The sequence below is a fragment of the Hyperolius riggenbachi genome, chromosome 5 (assembly GCF_040937935.1).
Source record: "Hyperolius riggenbachi isolate aHypRig1 chromosome 5, aHypRig1.pri, whole genome shotgun sequence".
NCBI lineage: Eukaryota > Metazoa > Chordata > Amphibia > Anura > Hyperoliidae > Hyperolius > Hyperolius riggenbachi.
The window spans coordinates 370,116,581-370,131,445 of NC_090650.1; the positions used below are offsets into that span (position 1 = coordinate 370,116,581).

The 14,865-nt window shown below is 45.0% G+C and overlaps 1 protein-coding gene across 21 annotated transcripts in view; it reads right to left on the bottom strand.

Moving 5' to 3' along the window:
• PAG1 (phosphoprotein membrane anchor with glycosphingolipid microdomains 1) overlaps window positions 1–14,865 on the bottom strand; it is a 359,982-nt gene that overhangs the window by 17,222 nt on the left and 327,895 nt on the right. For all 21 annotated transcript variants that reach the window (XM_068237539.1, XM_068237537.1, XM_068237534.1 and 18 more), the window contains one exon: window positions 13,020–13,116. In XM_068237539.1, the coding sequence (XP_068093640.1) occupies window positions 13,020–13,116 (97 nt within the window). The remainder of the gene's footprint in view (window positions 1–13,019; window positions 13,117–14,865) is intronic.

The following is a 14,865-nucleotide window of genomic DNA, read 5'->3' on the forward strand; positions in this document are numbered from 1 at the left end:
TTTCTTAGCCCCGGAAGCGTACTGATTGCTTGCAGGAAGCATATAGAGGACGGGGAAACGGTTTTTTTTTTAATGTCAGAAAGACCGCGGCCTCTGATGAGAAGCTGTTGGTTTTTCTGCCGGGGACTTAGATCAATGAATGGAAACCATGTGCGATTAAAGTGCGCATCAGCACAGCAGCAGCTGCCTGGACGTGAGGATCACGTCCAGGCGGCATAAATGGTTAAAGGATAACTATCACAAAAAAAATTAAAATTTTTAAATGCATGCATATGTATAAAATGTACTTCCAGAGTAAAATGCACTATAAATTGCTTTCTCCTTATGTTGCTGTCACTTACGATAGATAGAAAACTGACAGGTTTTGGACTAGTCTATCTCCTCATAGGGGATTCTAAGATTTTTTCTTTATTTTAAAAGCGCATCCTGGATGGCAGTTGCTCAGTCCAGCTGCTAGAACAGTGGAGAGCAAGTTGGGACGCTGGCTGAAATCTTTGTATAGATCCTTTAATGGGAGTGCTTTTGTAAAAACAAAAAAATAAAGGAATTCTGATCGGATTGGTTGTAAATCTCCATTGGTGGACACAATCGATTATGAACGAGTGAAAAAAATGTCGCCCGAATGAATTTTCGTCGAACGAAAATTTGGATTTTCTTGGTGGTCGTGATAGATAGGAAGCAATGATTGGTTAGTTGATGGTGTAGTGAACGATTTTTCGTCCCATCAAAATTTCTGATCGCTCGAACGATTTTTCACTAGAAATTGGACCGTTAGTGGCCAGCTTTAGCAACAGCATCAAAAGAGAAAAGTAATTTATAGTGCATTGTACTCTGGGAGAAATGATGTTCATATACACGTGTATTTTAAAATTTTAATTTTTTTATTTTTTGCAATAGTGGTTCTTTAACTGCAGTCTGTGGGCCAGATTTATCAAAGCATTACTGGCAGTTTTTTGTTGCACTACAGTTAAGAAAAGTGCAAATCCATCTCTAAACTGTCACAGATTAATAAGTGCTTAAAGTGTAACTGTCAGGGAAATAATATCTAAAATCTTTTCTTTATTTTTATCTGGTAAACTAGTAATATGGATGCTAACCAGGCAATCCAAAAGTTAAAATCACTATTACTTTTCTTGTTGATAAATGATCATTCCCCAGTTTATCTGACTTATTTGGTACACACAAAATTTGGTACGCAAAAAGGAAGTTGCAGGACATGCTGGGTTGTCCTTTTTTGCTTCTCTACTTTACCCTCAGACTTAAAGTGGACCTGGACCCTAATTAAAAATACAAGATTTCAGAAATAAAATCTATTTTCTAAATTATAATAATAAATAGCAGCCTTTTTTTCAGCTGCATGATGACAAATATAAAATATTTTACATTTAATGGAGGAACCCCTCCCTTCCTTTCATATTGTCGGGACAGAATCCAGCAGACTGGTGGAGGAGATAAAAAAAACAAAAAACAAAACAAAGGTGGATGCTGATGAGGTCACAGGGGAGGTGATCTCGGCTTGTGTGAGATTTCACACAGATGACGCCCCTGTGAGGGAGGGTAGCTGATGACAAACACACCCATTAAGCTCAGAAGTAATGGCTGCCACCTGTATAACCCTAGTTATGAAAAGAGAGGGGTGAAAAGCATGGACTGTAATGCTCATAGGCTTGAAGGAGTGTTTATTTATCTTTGTATGTATTAGAGTGTTGCAACTAAATATTTTGAATTCAAAAAATGTTTGGTTTGGTTCCGCTTTCAACTAATGCAGCCTGATTGGCTGAAGCTTCTTTCCCTCCTGTTTTCCCCTCCCATACCTCTGTTCCTCTATGATTGGCCAATATTTATCTTGCTGAGACAATACACTTTCTATAGTGGAGGGCAGGCAATGCATACACAGTCAGGCAATGGAGAGTAAGAGAGGAAATGACATCAGGATTGGCTTTAAAATAGCCACAGTTAAAATGGGAAATTCTAAGAAGGATTTTTCTTTTTTTTCTGTAGAAAAATTGCTAAAATCAAAACGTGGACAGTGCATACATATGTTGAAGAGCAAGTATTTATCTACTTATATATGTGTTTTTTTCTGAGATGGTATGGCTGACAGCTCCTCTTTAATAGCACTTCTACATAGTTTATGCAGTGCAGGTAAGGCATGATTTGTGAAGTGCTCCTCCTCCTGCTGTCAGGTGTCCTGTGAAGCTGTTCTGTGCTTAACCCTTCCAGTGCTTGGCATTGATGCAATACAGCAGATGTATTGGTTACCTCAGCAACAGCACTTTCCATCACAAATGGTCTTCCCAACTCCTCCTATTCCTAACAGTTTAAGAAGCAATCTGCACACTTTAGTGATTTCTTAAGATGTCTGAAACAGTTTGGCACGGATTTTTAAAAACCTACCAATATTTTGTCTCAGACACTCTTGATAAATGTCCCCGTGATTCTAGAGAGGGCCTCTTCCTCCACACTGCCTATAACATTTTTAGAGCTTTGACGATAATGCTTGACAGGACATATGAGGGATCCATCTTCTTAAAGGAGAACTATGTTGAAAAGATTATGAAACTGCAATTGTCAATGGGGTTACTGCTTAGCTTTTATGGGTGATCGTCTGCTTTTCATACCATGAGTCAATGTCCCGACATAGCTATGCAAGTCAGGTGACCTCACTGACTATGCCCGATGCAGGTGTGTGACTCAGGTCAGGTGACCTCACTCTGCCCGATGCAGGTGTGACTCAGGTCAGGTGACCTCACTCTGCCTGACTATGCCTAATGCAGGTGTGTGTGACTCAGGTCAGGTGACCTCACTCTGCCTGACTATGCCTAATGCAGGTGTGTGTGACTCAGGTCAGGTGACCTCACTCTGCCTGACTATGCCCAATGCAGGTGTGACTCAGGTCAGGTGACCTCACTCTGCCCGATGCAGGTGTGTGACTCAGGTAAGGTGACCTCACTCTGCCCGATGCAGGTGTGTGACTCAGGTAAGGTGACCTCACTCTGCCTGATGCAGGTGTGTGACTATTTTTCTAATTCATGAATGACCGCTTTGATTATATCTTAAAGAGAACCCGAGGTGGGTTTGAAGAATATTATCTGAATACAGAGGCTGGATCTGCCTATACAGCCCAGCCTCTGTTGCTATCCCAAACCCCCCTAAAGTCCCCCTGCACTCTGCAATCCCTCATAAATCACAGCCACGCTGCTGACAAACAGCTTGTCAGAGCTGGCTGTGTTTATCTCTATAGTGTCAGTCTGCTGCTCTCCCCGCCTCCTGCAGAACTCCAGTCCCCGCCTGCATCCCTTCCTTTCCTGCTGATTGGAGGGAAGGGAGGGGGGCAGGGACCGGAGCTATGCAGGAGGCGGGGGAGCAGCTGAGACTGACACTACAGATGTAAACACAGCCTAACAGCACGGCTGTGATTTATGAGGGATTGCAGAGTGCAGGGGGACCTTAGTGGGGTTTGGGATAGCAACAGAGGCTGGGCTGTATAGGCAGATCCAGCCTCTGTATGCAGATAACATTCTTTAAACACACCTCGGGTTCTCTTTAAAGGTCCCCTTTTTAAAAACACTGGTCATAAAAAAAAGATCTACAATAAGTTGCTATCTTCACTCCCTGTTTGAACTGCTATTATCCTGCTTGAATGTCTGCCTATAATGGTGAGAAGGAGAGATAACATCACTCTGCTCTAATCAGTTTATAACTTGCTGCAGTGAGGAGCAAAATGCAGGGTGGCAATAAATCATGTACATTATAGAGGGGGCCTTATCTCCCTCCTCTCTAAACTGGAAGATCAAAACCTACATGACTTAAGGGGCCCATACACTCAGCCGATTTTCTGGCCGATCAATCGATCAAAATCGATCGATCGCAAATCGGTTGGCCAATCGACCGATCGACGGCCGATTTCGATAGATTTCCATCGAACTGGCAGGGTGGAAAATCTAGGTCGATCTGATGAGATTGCTTATCATTTTGCATTGGCCCTAATGGAAATCTGATGGCAAAAAAATGCCATCAGATCGAATTTCAATAGATTTCAAACTGAAATCTATTGGAATTCTATCCTAGTAAAAAATGTTCTAAAAACACATCAGATAGATAAGAAATCCATCTGATGATCTATCTGTAGAGATGGGCCGAACGGTTCGCTGGCGAACGGTTCCCGGCGAACTTCGGTGGTTCGCGTTCGCCTCCCGCAGGCGAACGTTTCCGGAAGTTCGTTTCGCCCCACAATGCACTATGAGGGTCAACTTTGACCCTCTACATCACAGTCAGCAGGCCCAGTGTAGCCAATTAGGCTACACTAGCCCCTGGAGCCCCACCCCCCTTATATAAGGCAGGCAGCGGCGGCCATTACGGCCACTCGTGTGCCTGCATTAGAGAGAGTAGGGCGAGCTGCTGTCTGTCTCTCATAGGGAAAGATTAGTTAGGCTTAGCTTTTCCTGGCTGCATACCTGTTCAGTGATCCTGCCACTGCATACCTGTTCTGTGAACCCACCCACCACTGCATACCTGTTCAGTGATCCTGCCACTGCATTCCTGTTCTGTGAACCCACCCACCACTGCATACCTGTTCAGTGATCCTGCCACTGCATTCCTGTTCTGTGAACCCACCCACCACTGCATACCTGTTCAGTGATCCTGCCACTGCATACCTGTTCTGTGAACCCACCACTGCATACCTGTTCTGTGATCCTGCCACTGCATACCTGTTCTGTGAACCCACCACTGCATACCTGTTCTGTGATCCTGCCACTGCATACCTGTTCTGTGAACCCACCCACCACTGCATACCTGTTCTGTGAACCCACCACTGCATACCTGTTCTGTGAACCCACCACTACATACCTGTTCTGTTCAGTGGACCCGCCACTGCATACCTGTTCTGTTCAGTGGACCCGCCACTGTATACCTGTTTAGTGAACCCGCCACTGCATACCTGTTCTGTTCAGTGAACAGTTTGGTGTGTCAGTGTGAAGCAGCACCTTAATTACACTACCTGATTGATGTATATGTTACGGCCAGAACCCGAAGTGTGGCCACTTCTAGTTCTGGCCGGCCACTTCGGGTTCTGGCCGGCCAATGCGCGAAGTGGCCGCAGCGCTGCGGCCAATGTGAGAAATGTTTTGTTGACGCCGTCTCGCCGCGGCCAAATTGATGACAAACTTGCTTAATTTTAATGAAATGTAGCCGGCGGCAATGTCATAGATGAAGCCGCCGGCTTTCGCGCACTGCCTCTCCCCGATCCCCCCTCCCTCCTCTCCCCGCCTCCCATTACAATACATAGCAGCCGGGCGGGGACATGCAGCCGGAGAGTCGTTCGTCGCGGCAGGGGAATGCAGAGCGGGTGCTGGCAGAAGCGATGTCTGCAGCCTCCCCCGCTCTGCTGCCCCTGCTGCGACGAACGACTCTCCGGCTGCATGTCCCCGCCCGGCTGCTACGTATTGTAATGGGAGGCGGCGAGAGGAGGGAGGGGGGATCGGGGAGAGGCAGTGCGCGAAAGCCGGCGGCTTCATCTATTCTATGACATTGCCGCCGGCTACATTTTATTAAATTAAGCAAGTTTGTCATCAATTTGGCCGGGCGAGACGGCTGTAAACATTCCATTTCTCACATTGGCCGCAGCGCTGCGGCCACTTCGCATATTGGCCGGCCAGAACCCGAAGTGGCCGGCCAGAACTAGAAGTGGCCACACTTCGGGTTCTGGCCGTAACATATACACATGCAAGATGTTTTAAAGCACTTTAGGCCTGTCATTTAGCATTCAATATGATTTCTGTCCTTAAAACGCTGCTTTGCGTCAAATCCAGATTTTTCCTGGGGACTTTTGGCGTATATCCCACTCCGCCATGCCCCCCTCCAGGTGTTAGACCCCTTGAAACATCTTTTCCATCACTTTTGTGGCCAGCATAATTATTTTTTTTTTCAAAGTTCGCATCCCCATTGAAGTCTATTGCGGTTCGCGAACTTTAACGCGAACCGAACCTTCCGCGGAAGTTCGCGAACCCGGTTCGCGAACCTAAAATCGGAGGTTCGGCCCAACTCTATCTATCTGCTGCTAATCTGACGAGTGTATGGGCACAATTAGTTTTTTCGGCAGATTTACTATCCGATCATTTTTCCAATCGATTTTCATTCACTTCTATGAGAAAATCAATCAGAAAAACAATGAAAATCAGATCGGACCTTTTGGAAATGATCTATCGAGCAATCTATCTGCCAAAAACAACTCGTGGTGTATTCCCACCATGAGGAAGCACAAATAACAAATTGATAAGTTACAGTCAAATTATGTTTTGTTATTTTAAAGTACAACTGAAGCAAGAGGTATATGGAGCTTGCCATATTTATTTTTTCCTTTCAGCAATACCAGTTGCCTGGCTGCCCTGCCGATCCTCTGCCTCAAATACAATAGCCCCTGAACAAGCATGCAGCAGATCAGGTGTTTCTGACATTGTCAGATCTGACAAGATTGCATGCTTGTTTCTGGTGTTATTCAGACACTACTGCAGCCAAATAGATCAGCGGGGCTGCCAGGCAACTTGTTATGGCAGACTCAATATCTCACTTCAGTGGTCCTTTAAAAAGGCCTATGAAGGATACACAGATTATTACCAGTCCAGATAAACCTCACAAATCCAAACCCACAAAGCAAGCCCTTGTTATTGTTATAAGGGGTGTGTTATGCTAGTTATTAACATCCTGGGTCTTCATAGCTTCTACAGGTGCCACCCCAAGCATCTGCCTGGTTTGCCTATGTCTAAAAATGGCAAAATGTATTCGGCACTATTCATTAAAACCTTATTTAATGTTTTTTTAAGCACATTTCAGTATAAGTACTCTAAAATGTAATGCGCAGTGAAGCAGCAGTTTCAGGTCTCTAGGGGCATCATGTAAATGCTCAGTAGGGGTCTAATGCCCCCCTTCTTTGATTATAAGCAGAGCACACTGAGAAGCATTATAGTTCACGGATATAAAAAGGATATCCCTGATCCCCAATCAATATCAGTCTCAGCATCGCTTTACATGTCCTGCGATCACTCCCATAATACAAGAATGAGAAGTCATAGGAAAGTCCATCCACCTGATCTGTGTGCCAACGAAAAGGGATGAAAGGATCGACACCAGAGAACTGTTCAGACCTCTGAGGGAACGTGATGCCTTAGGCTGTGCCTCCAGACAGATAGCTGTATAACGTCAGTGTGGAGTAGATTGCAGGCACCATACCAAAGATTCCAATCTAGGTCATCTTTATTACATTCTCAGAGAGCTACCAGACATTGTAGGGTGTGTGACGCAGTTTCGCGGGCCTTACCTGCTTTGTCAGAGGCAGTAACACAGGCTATACGAAGCGGATATGTTCCTGTGTACCTGCTGTAGATAAGTGATCAGAAAGCATTATAGCTGATGGGTCAGTCTTAAAGGGGAACTGAAGTAAGAGGTATACGGAGGCTGCCATATTTATTTTCTTTAAATGAATACCAGTTGCCTGGCAGCCCTGCTGGTCTATTTCTCTGTAGTAGTATCTGAATAACACCAGAAACAAGCATGCAGCTAGTCTTGTCAGATCTGACTTTAAAGTCTGAAACACCTGATCTGCTGCATGCTTGTTCAGGGGCTATGGCTAATAGCATTAGAGGCAGAGGATCAGCAGGGCTGCCAGGCAAATAGTATTGCTTAAAAGGAAATAAACATGGCAGCCTCCATATACCTCTCTCTTCAGTTCCCCTTTAAACAAGCCATACACAAATTGATTTTCCCTGTTGATTCCCGGAAGATTTGCTTGCTCAGATCAAGTTTGCCCAAAAATCTTTAGCACAGCAGGCCTCGTCCATCATAATTCCAATCAATTTGTACCAAACATTGATCATAATCATTGGACAGAAAACATTGATTGAGGGTGCGGGAGCAGTGGTGGCAGATCGACGGCCCACAGCGCAGCATCGAATAGTGCAATGCTGCAGTCTGACAGATTATCGATATTGAAAATAAGCATTGTGTAAAGGGATTTAATAACTCTCTAATCAGATTCAGATCAGATACGGATCGATCTGTTTGCCACATTGGGCAGCAATCTATGTATGTATGGGTGCCATTAATTATTACAAGCTGTTTAAAGTGAGGCCAAGGTGAGAGTGATATGGAGGCTGCCATATGTATTTCCTCATAAACAATACCAGTTGCATGGCAGTCCTGCTGATCCTCTGCCTCTAACACTTTCAACCATAGACCCTGAATAAACATGCAGCAGATCAGGTGTTTCTGACATTATTGTCAGATCTGATAAGATTATCAGCATGCTTGTTTGTGTTGTTACTGAAACACTTCTAAAGCCAAAATGATCAGCAGGACTGCCAGGCAACTGGTATTGTTTAAAAGGAAATAAATATGGCAGCTTGGATATCACTCTCACCTCGGGTTCACTTTAAGATCACAATTTCCCTAGCTCTCACATGACAGGGTTACTTTAACAAAACTAACCAATTTCCAGAGATCATAATTCCTGCTATACGGACAGTGGCGTGAAATGGGTTAATGTATAATTTTTCTTCTAATTGGTCACACCAGCCTAATTATGGTTATAAATGCTATCTGGCTCTGAGCTCAGGCAGGCATGGCTTTGTAGCTTATGCTGTGGAAGTCAGCTGATCAGACCCTATTCATCAGTTTCTCCTATAACTGTGTCATGCCCACGAGGCATCAAGTCCAATTAATGTACAGCACAATTATGTACATGGATTTGACAATTTGCTGCTAGTGGAGTAGGAAGTGACTATATAAGGATCCACTTTGATGCTGTCGCCAGCCTAATTATATATGGCAATATGGGCAACAAAAGAAGCTCTGTTTTGCTGCAGAGACAGTAATGTAAGCTACAGTGAGCAGTGCGCGTACAAAAGGTTAATGCATCGTGTTTGAGGAAAGTTGCTTAATAAATGAAAATCTGCCATTTTTCTATATAATCTTTAGAGGAGAAAAGCAGCGGTACTGTAAGCGTGAAATACAGGCGGATGTGGCCAATTACAGATAACCTTGAGAATGGCATTCCTTCCCTCCGGCTGCAACAGGTTTAGCGGTGCTACAAAGGCCAGTAAGCAAACACACGGTGGTGTTGCACTATTGACTATAAAATTCCCATTAACAAGAAAGGATTACATAAAAGTGCACAGTACTGCATCCATAAACCTGTCAAGTTATTATGATACAGATCAACACAGGACTGGGTCATTGTTCCCCTTTGAAGAATTCATTCTGGTACTGTATGGTCTTAAAACTCTACAGTATTCTTTTTTTACATTTGGCCACTAGTTATGCCTCTGGAGACGCCCCCCCAGACAAAGATTGCCTGATGAAACAGGTGTTACCCACGAAACTCATCACAGCACAGTGAAGTATGATCTGATAAAGTTTTTTTGTTCAGCTGAATCAGACAATCCGTGTCATTCATTGGGAAGCAAGTCCACCACACCCTCCCATTATTAAACTGATTTTAGTGTATTTTTTTCTTCTTGGCGTCTCTGTTTTTCAAACATCTGTAATCTTTTGTCTAGACTTGGTGGAGGGGTGTTGCACGTTACTTCCATACCTACAGTGAGGTCTGGTCTTACCTCTCCACTGCCCTTCAGTGGATGCCAGAACAGTAACCTTATTTCACTATAGGATATTCTTTTCCAATATAGGTCGTTACATACTACAATAACGTGGGCTCTGAATTTCCCCTTTTGTCTTTCTACAACACAAGAACAATAGAGTTAAGTCAACCATGACCCAACCAGGATTAATTCGTAATTAAAATGAGCCTTAAAGAGAGTCTGAAGCGAGAATAAATCTCGCTTCAGACCTCATAGATAGCAGGGGCATGTGTGCCCCTGCTAAAACGCCGCTATCCCGCGGCTTAACGGGGGTCCCTTCACCCCCAAATCCCCTCGGTGCAGCGGGAGAGCGCTTACTGGTTGGGGCAGGGCTAACCGCCGCAGCCCTGCCCCATGCGCGTCTGTCAGCGCGTATCTCCGCCTCTCCCCCGCCGTTCTCAGTCTTCCTTTACTGAGAGAGGCGGGGGAGAGGCGGCGATGCGCCGCTGATAGACGCGACTGGAGGCAGGGCTGCAGCCATTAGCCCTGCCTCCAGGAAAAGAAAACTCACGACCAAGTTTGCGACCAATGCTTGCGGGGGTGGGTTTGGGGGTGAAGGGACCCCCGTTTAGCTGCGGGATATCGGCGTTTTAGCAGGGGCACACATGCCCCTGCTAACTATGAGCTCTGAAGCGAGATTGATTCTTGCTTCAGAGTCTCTTTAAAGGACCTCTGTCGAGAAAATCTTAAAATGGAATATATGTGCAAACATACAATTAAGAAGTACGTTTCTTCCAGAGTAAAATGAGCCTTAAATTACTTTTCTCCTATTACTTATCTCCTAGATAACTGACAGGTTTTGGACTAGCCCATCTCCTTATGGGGGGTTCACAGGGATTTATTTATTTTCGAAATGCACTTCGTAAATGGCAGTTGCTCCATCTAACTGCCAAAAAAAAAGGGTACGCCGAGCAGGGAGGCTGGCCAGCATCTTTGTATAAATCATTTTCAGGGAATGTCTTTATAAAGAATAAAGGCCATGCTGAGAATCCCCTATGGAGAGATGGACTAGCCCAAAACCTGTCGTTCATGTCAGATTTCTCCTACTTACTGTAAGTGACAGCAACATAGGAGAGAATTTATGGCTCATTTTACTCAGGAAGAAAGGTACTTATTTGTATGCGTTTAAAATGTTAAGACTTTCGCGACTTTCTGTTTAATTGCCACAGCTGTGCGGCTGGATGATAAGGGGCATGGGCGCCCGCACGTTGGGCAAAATGGGGCATACACTGCCGCCCCCCCCCCCCCGGCCAGCTGCTGCCCCCCCCCCCCAGCCACCCGAACCCGCAGGAGGGGGAAGCAACACAAAAGGAGAGGCAGCAGGGACAGCAGCGGGGAGAGGGGTCAGACGCCCCACCTCCCTCACCTGGGTCTCCTCCTTCTGGCACTTCCCCCCCTCCAAATTAGCAGCGACAAATAGAAGTGGGCATCAGCAGGTGGAGAGGATTTACTCACCTTCTTCCTGCATTCCAGGCGATGGCACGCAGAGTCATCGTCACATGACGCTGGTCACTGTCTTCTCCACCGCTCTGTGCTTCCTGATTAGCGGAAGCACAGTGAGTGGGGAGAAGTTGGAGACCAGTGTCACATGGGAACGCAGGAAGAAGGCGAGTGATTCCTCTCCACCCGCTGATGCTCGATTCTGTTTGCCGCTGCTAATTTGGAGGGGGGAAGCGCCAGGAGGGGACCCAGGTGAAGGACATGGGGGGGTCTGGCCCCCCTCCCTGCCGCTGTCCCTCCTTTCAAGTTTCCCCCATAATGGGGGCAACTACACTACACTGGGGCAACTATACTAGCTATACTGGGGGCGACTATACTAATACCGGGGAGCAACTATACTAATACAAAACAAAAAATCAGCGCCAAGGAAAAACAATAGTTTGATCGCTGCCGAGAAAGGACAGAGTCCAAAAGTCCACACATATAAAAGCTATTAAAGAGTCAGCGCAGATCGTAAGTGAATTCACTGTTTCACAATCAATCGTCTTTCACCAAAGTGATCATTGAGTTCTCATATCCAAGTGGTAGACCGTCACCCAAAGGATTAGAGGGAGCTTACCAACTGCTGACAACCCACGTTATACAGTTGTATGTCTCGCATCAGGGGCGTAGCAATAGGGGGTGCAGCGGTAGCGACCGCATCGGGGGCCCTTGGGCCAGAGGGGCCCCGAATGGCCCTGCCTCAACTACGGTATTAGCTCTATATTGGTCCTGTGCTCATAATAATCATCTTTATATATATATACTTTGAATAGTGGTAATCATTAACAAACTATTCCCCATCCCCTTCTTGCACCTCTGACATTGTAGTTGCCATTGGCAGATTTTAGTGCGCCGTTTCAATTGCTATGTATAGAGTGCATGGGGGGCCCCATTGTAAAACTTGCATCGGGGCCCACAGCTCCTTAGCTACGCCACTGTCTCGCATTCAGTGGTAAGGAGAGGACCAGGAACCACCCAGGACTTCCAAAAATCCTTATGTTAGTTCGGATACAACATCGGGAAGATAAAGGCCAATGAAACAGATATAGTAGATATACGGGGCCCAAACAATGGGAACCCCGAAACAGTATTGCGCTTGTATGCTGGTCCACAGCCAGTAAGAAAGTATAAAAGGTGCCGCCTGTCTCTTTCCCAGGGAAATTAAGGCTCATTTTAATTATGAATTTGAGTCCTTGCGGACTAGTGATTACCCGTGAGCCCATCCCTGGACCCAACGTGACTGAATGTGAACGATGTCATGAATGGTGTCAGGGTCACCTGTACTCATAACTAAGACTGGTCAATAACATGCAAATTATTCAGCGTTAATGTAGTATTATGCATATTTGTAGTCAAATTTATGCAGCTTGATAATTAACCAATCGAATCCTGCCGAGGTAGAATTTGATTGGTCCGTTTTAAAGCTGCTTATACAGTATTTGCTGCATATTTTTGTATATAAAACTTGCTTAATCCTGCATCAACTCAGAATTATTTGCACCATTGATCATCCCTACTCTTCACAGTTCTAAGTTGTATATATATCATCAATCAGTGTCACCCATAAGAATCATACTCAATCCTGTGGGCAGCACTGCGGGTAATAAGCACAATACAGCTATGCGTTGTGCATGGTTTCTGTGGCGTTTGGACGAGGGAGGATGGATCGGCACGCAATGAGCGAGCAAGCGTGAGAATAATGAGCTCGTTTGTTGGGGTCATTCATCTGGTGCGGCGGATCGGTAAGCAATGTCATGGGATAACTGTACACACTACATTCTCAGCTCAGATGGCCCCGCACAGCTTTAGACTACCTTTCCACAAAGGATCTCTCCAGCTGACAATCAGCCAATGAAAATGTAGCTTATATGAGGTGAGTGCAGATGGATTCTATCCTCTTACCATCCCCGGTGCTGACGGCTCCATTCCGATAACTGCTGACCGGAGCCTCTGTCCCCAGACTGGTCACAGAATGGCTGTGCGTCTCCTTCTCGGAAGGCTGAAGTCATAGAAAAAATACATGCAGTGATTATGGGAGCACAAATCACGTAAAGTGCAAAACAACCATGTTAAATTATCATTCCAATACAAAATCCAGATTCAGTACGGTATATTTACTATTCAGATTAAATTAATCTGTAAAACCTGCCTAATTTATTACTATTCCATCACCGGCTTCTGGCTCAGGTTACTAAAGAACTAAACTTTTCTCTGTTATGATTGGAGTAGGTTTCATCCTCAGGTCTTTAAGTACCAGCCGGACCCGGCTAATGACCCGACTCATTTCTCTCTAACCACTCTACATCCGCTATATAGATTTCACACACATCAATCGGCCACGATACTATAGCATGGATTATTAACTTGCTCCAGTGGCACCTGTGAAGGGATGGGCTATATGAGAAGGCAGCTAAGGATTAGTCAGTTCCTGAAGATGATCTGTTAGAAGCTAGAAAAGTGGACAAGTCTATTAATATGAGTGACTCAGGAAATAAAGTCAAATGATGATGGCTACATGAGTGTCACAGCATCCCTTGCAGTGATCCTCGTATGAACTGGTTAGTACTTGTCAAAAGTGGTCCAGGAAAGGACAACCAGTAAACGTATGATTGTGTACCAGCGTTTAACTGGTCTCCAGATGGAAGTAAAGCCTAGCCTCCCTGGCCTAGTCTCACAGAAGGGCTACCATAGCACAAAATGATCAATGTACGCCTGAAAGCCAGAGGAATATGGAGGCTGACATATTTATTTCCTTTTAAATACCAGTTGCCTGGTGTCCTGCTGATCTCTTTGGCTGCAGTAGTGTTTGGATCACACACCTGAAACAATTTTTTTAATTTTTCTTGCTTGATGTGGAATAGGACACCAGCTGGGCCTATAATACGGTGCTATTGGCAATCACCATATAGAAGCTGGATGAAAGTTTAGGTTCCTCGTGTAGCAGTTTCTCCAGTTCTCTTTCTGTTCCTACAGGGAATCCACTAGAGGGTGCAGAGGACAAACAAGTAGTGGATTCATCATAGGGATACATACGGCAATTCTAACACAAGCAGCTCAGCCTGGGAATTCTGGACATCAGTGAGGCTGTGATCTCTGCTGGGGTATTACAGATCACAGATATCTGGCATTGCTGCTTGAATACATCTATAGCAGGTCTTTTATTGGTCATGGCCAAATGTGCAGATGCGTGAATGAAGGTTTGCTTCTGTAATAATCGCTCAGTAAATGGAACAGTAGAATGAAGCTGATCCTCCAGGATTCATGTATGAGCTGTGTGAGGAAATGATGCCAGAACAGAACACACAGCAGCACATCAGCAGACAGGTGCAGCTTTCACAAGCTCTTCTACCTGCAGCTACTCATTTTAGGCGATTGAGCGGTCCTTTGTAGAACGCCACGCTTTGCAGGTTTGATGCCTAGATTAGGTGGCGTGACATTCATCTCATCATCTCCCGCTGCCTCTGCTGTGCTATTTACATGTTGCAGAAATCCAACAAAATCTAAATAAAGACACCACAGAAACTGTCTCCAGCCAGCTCCAAACCAAACAAGATTCCTGCGCAAGCAATGCATTTAAAGATATACAGTACTAATTCTTTAAAATTAACCAGAGGTGAAATAAACTGATGAGATAAACAATTGTATGTATCCTCCTACTCCTAAAAATGACTTTTTCTCCTTTTTAGATATCCCTTGGTTGTATTTTATATTTAAACATTTGTTGTCTCTGCTCAGTGGCAGCCTATTA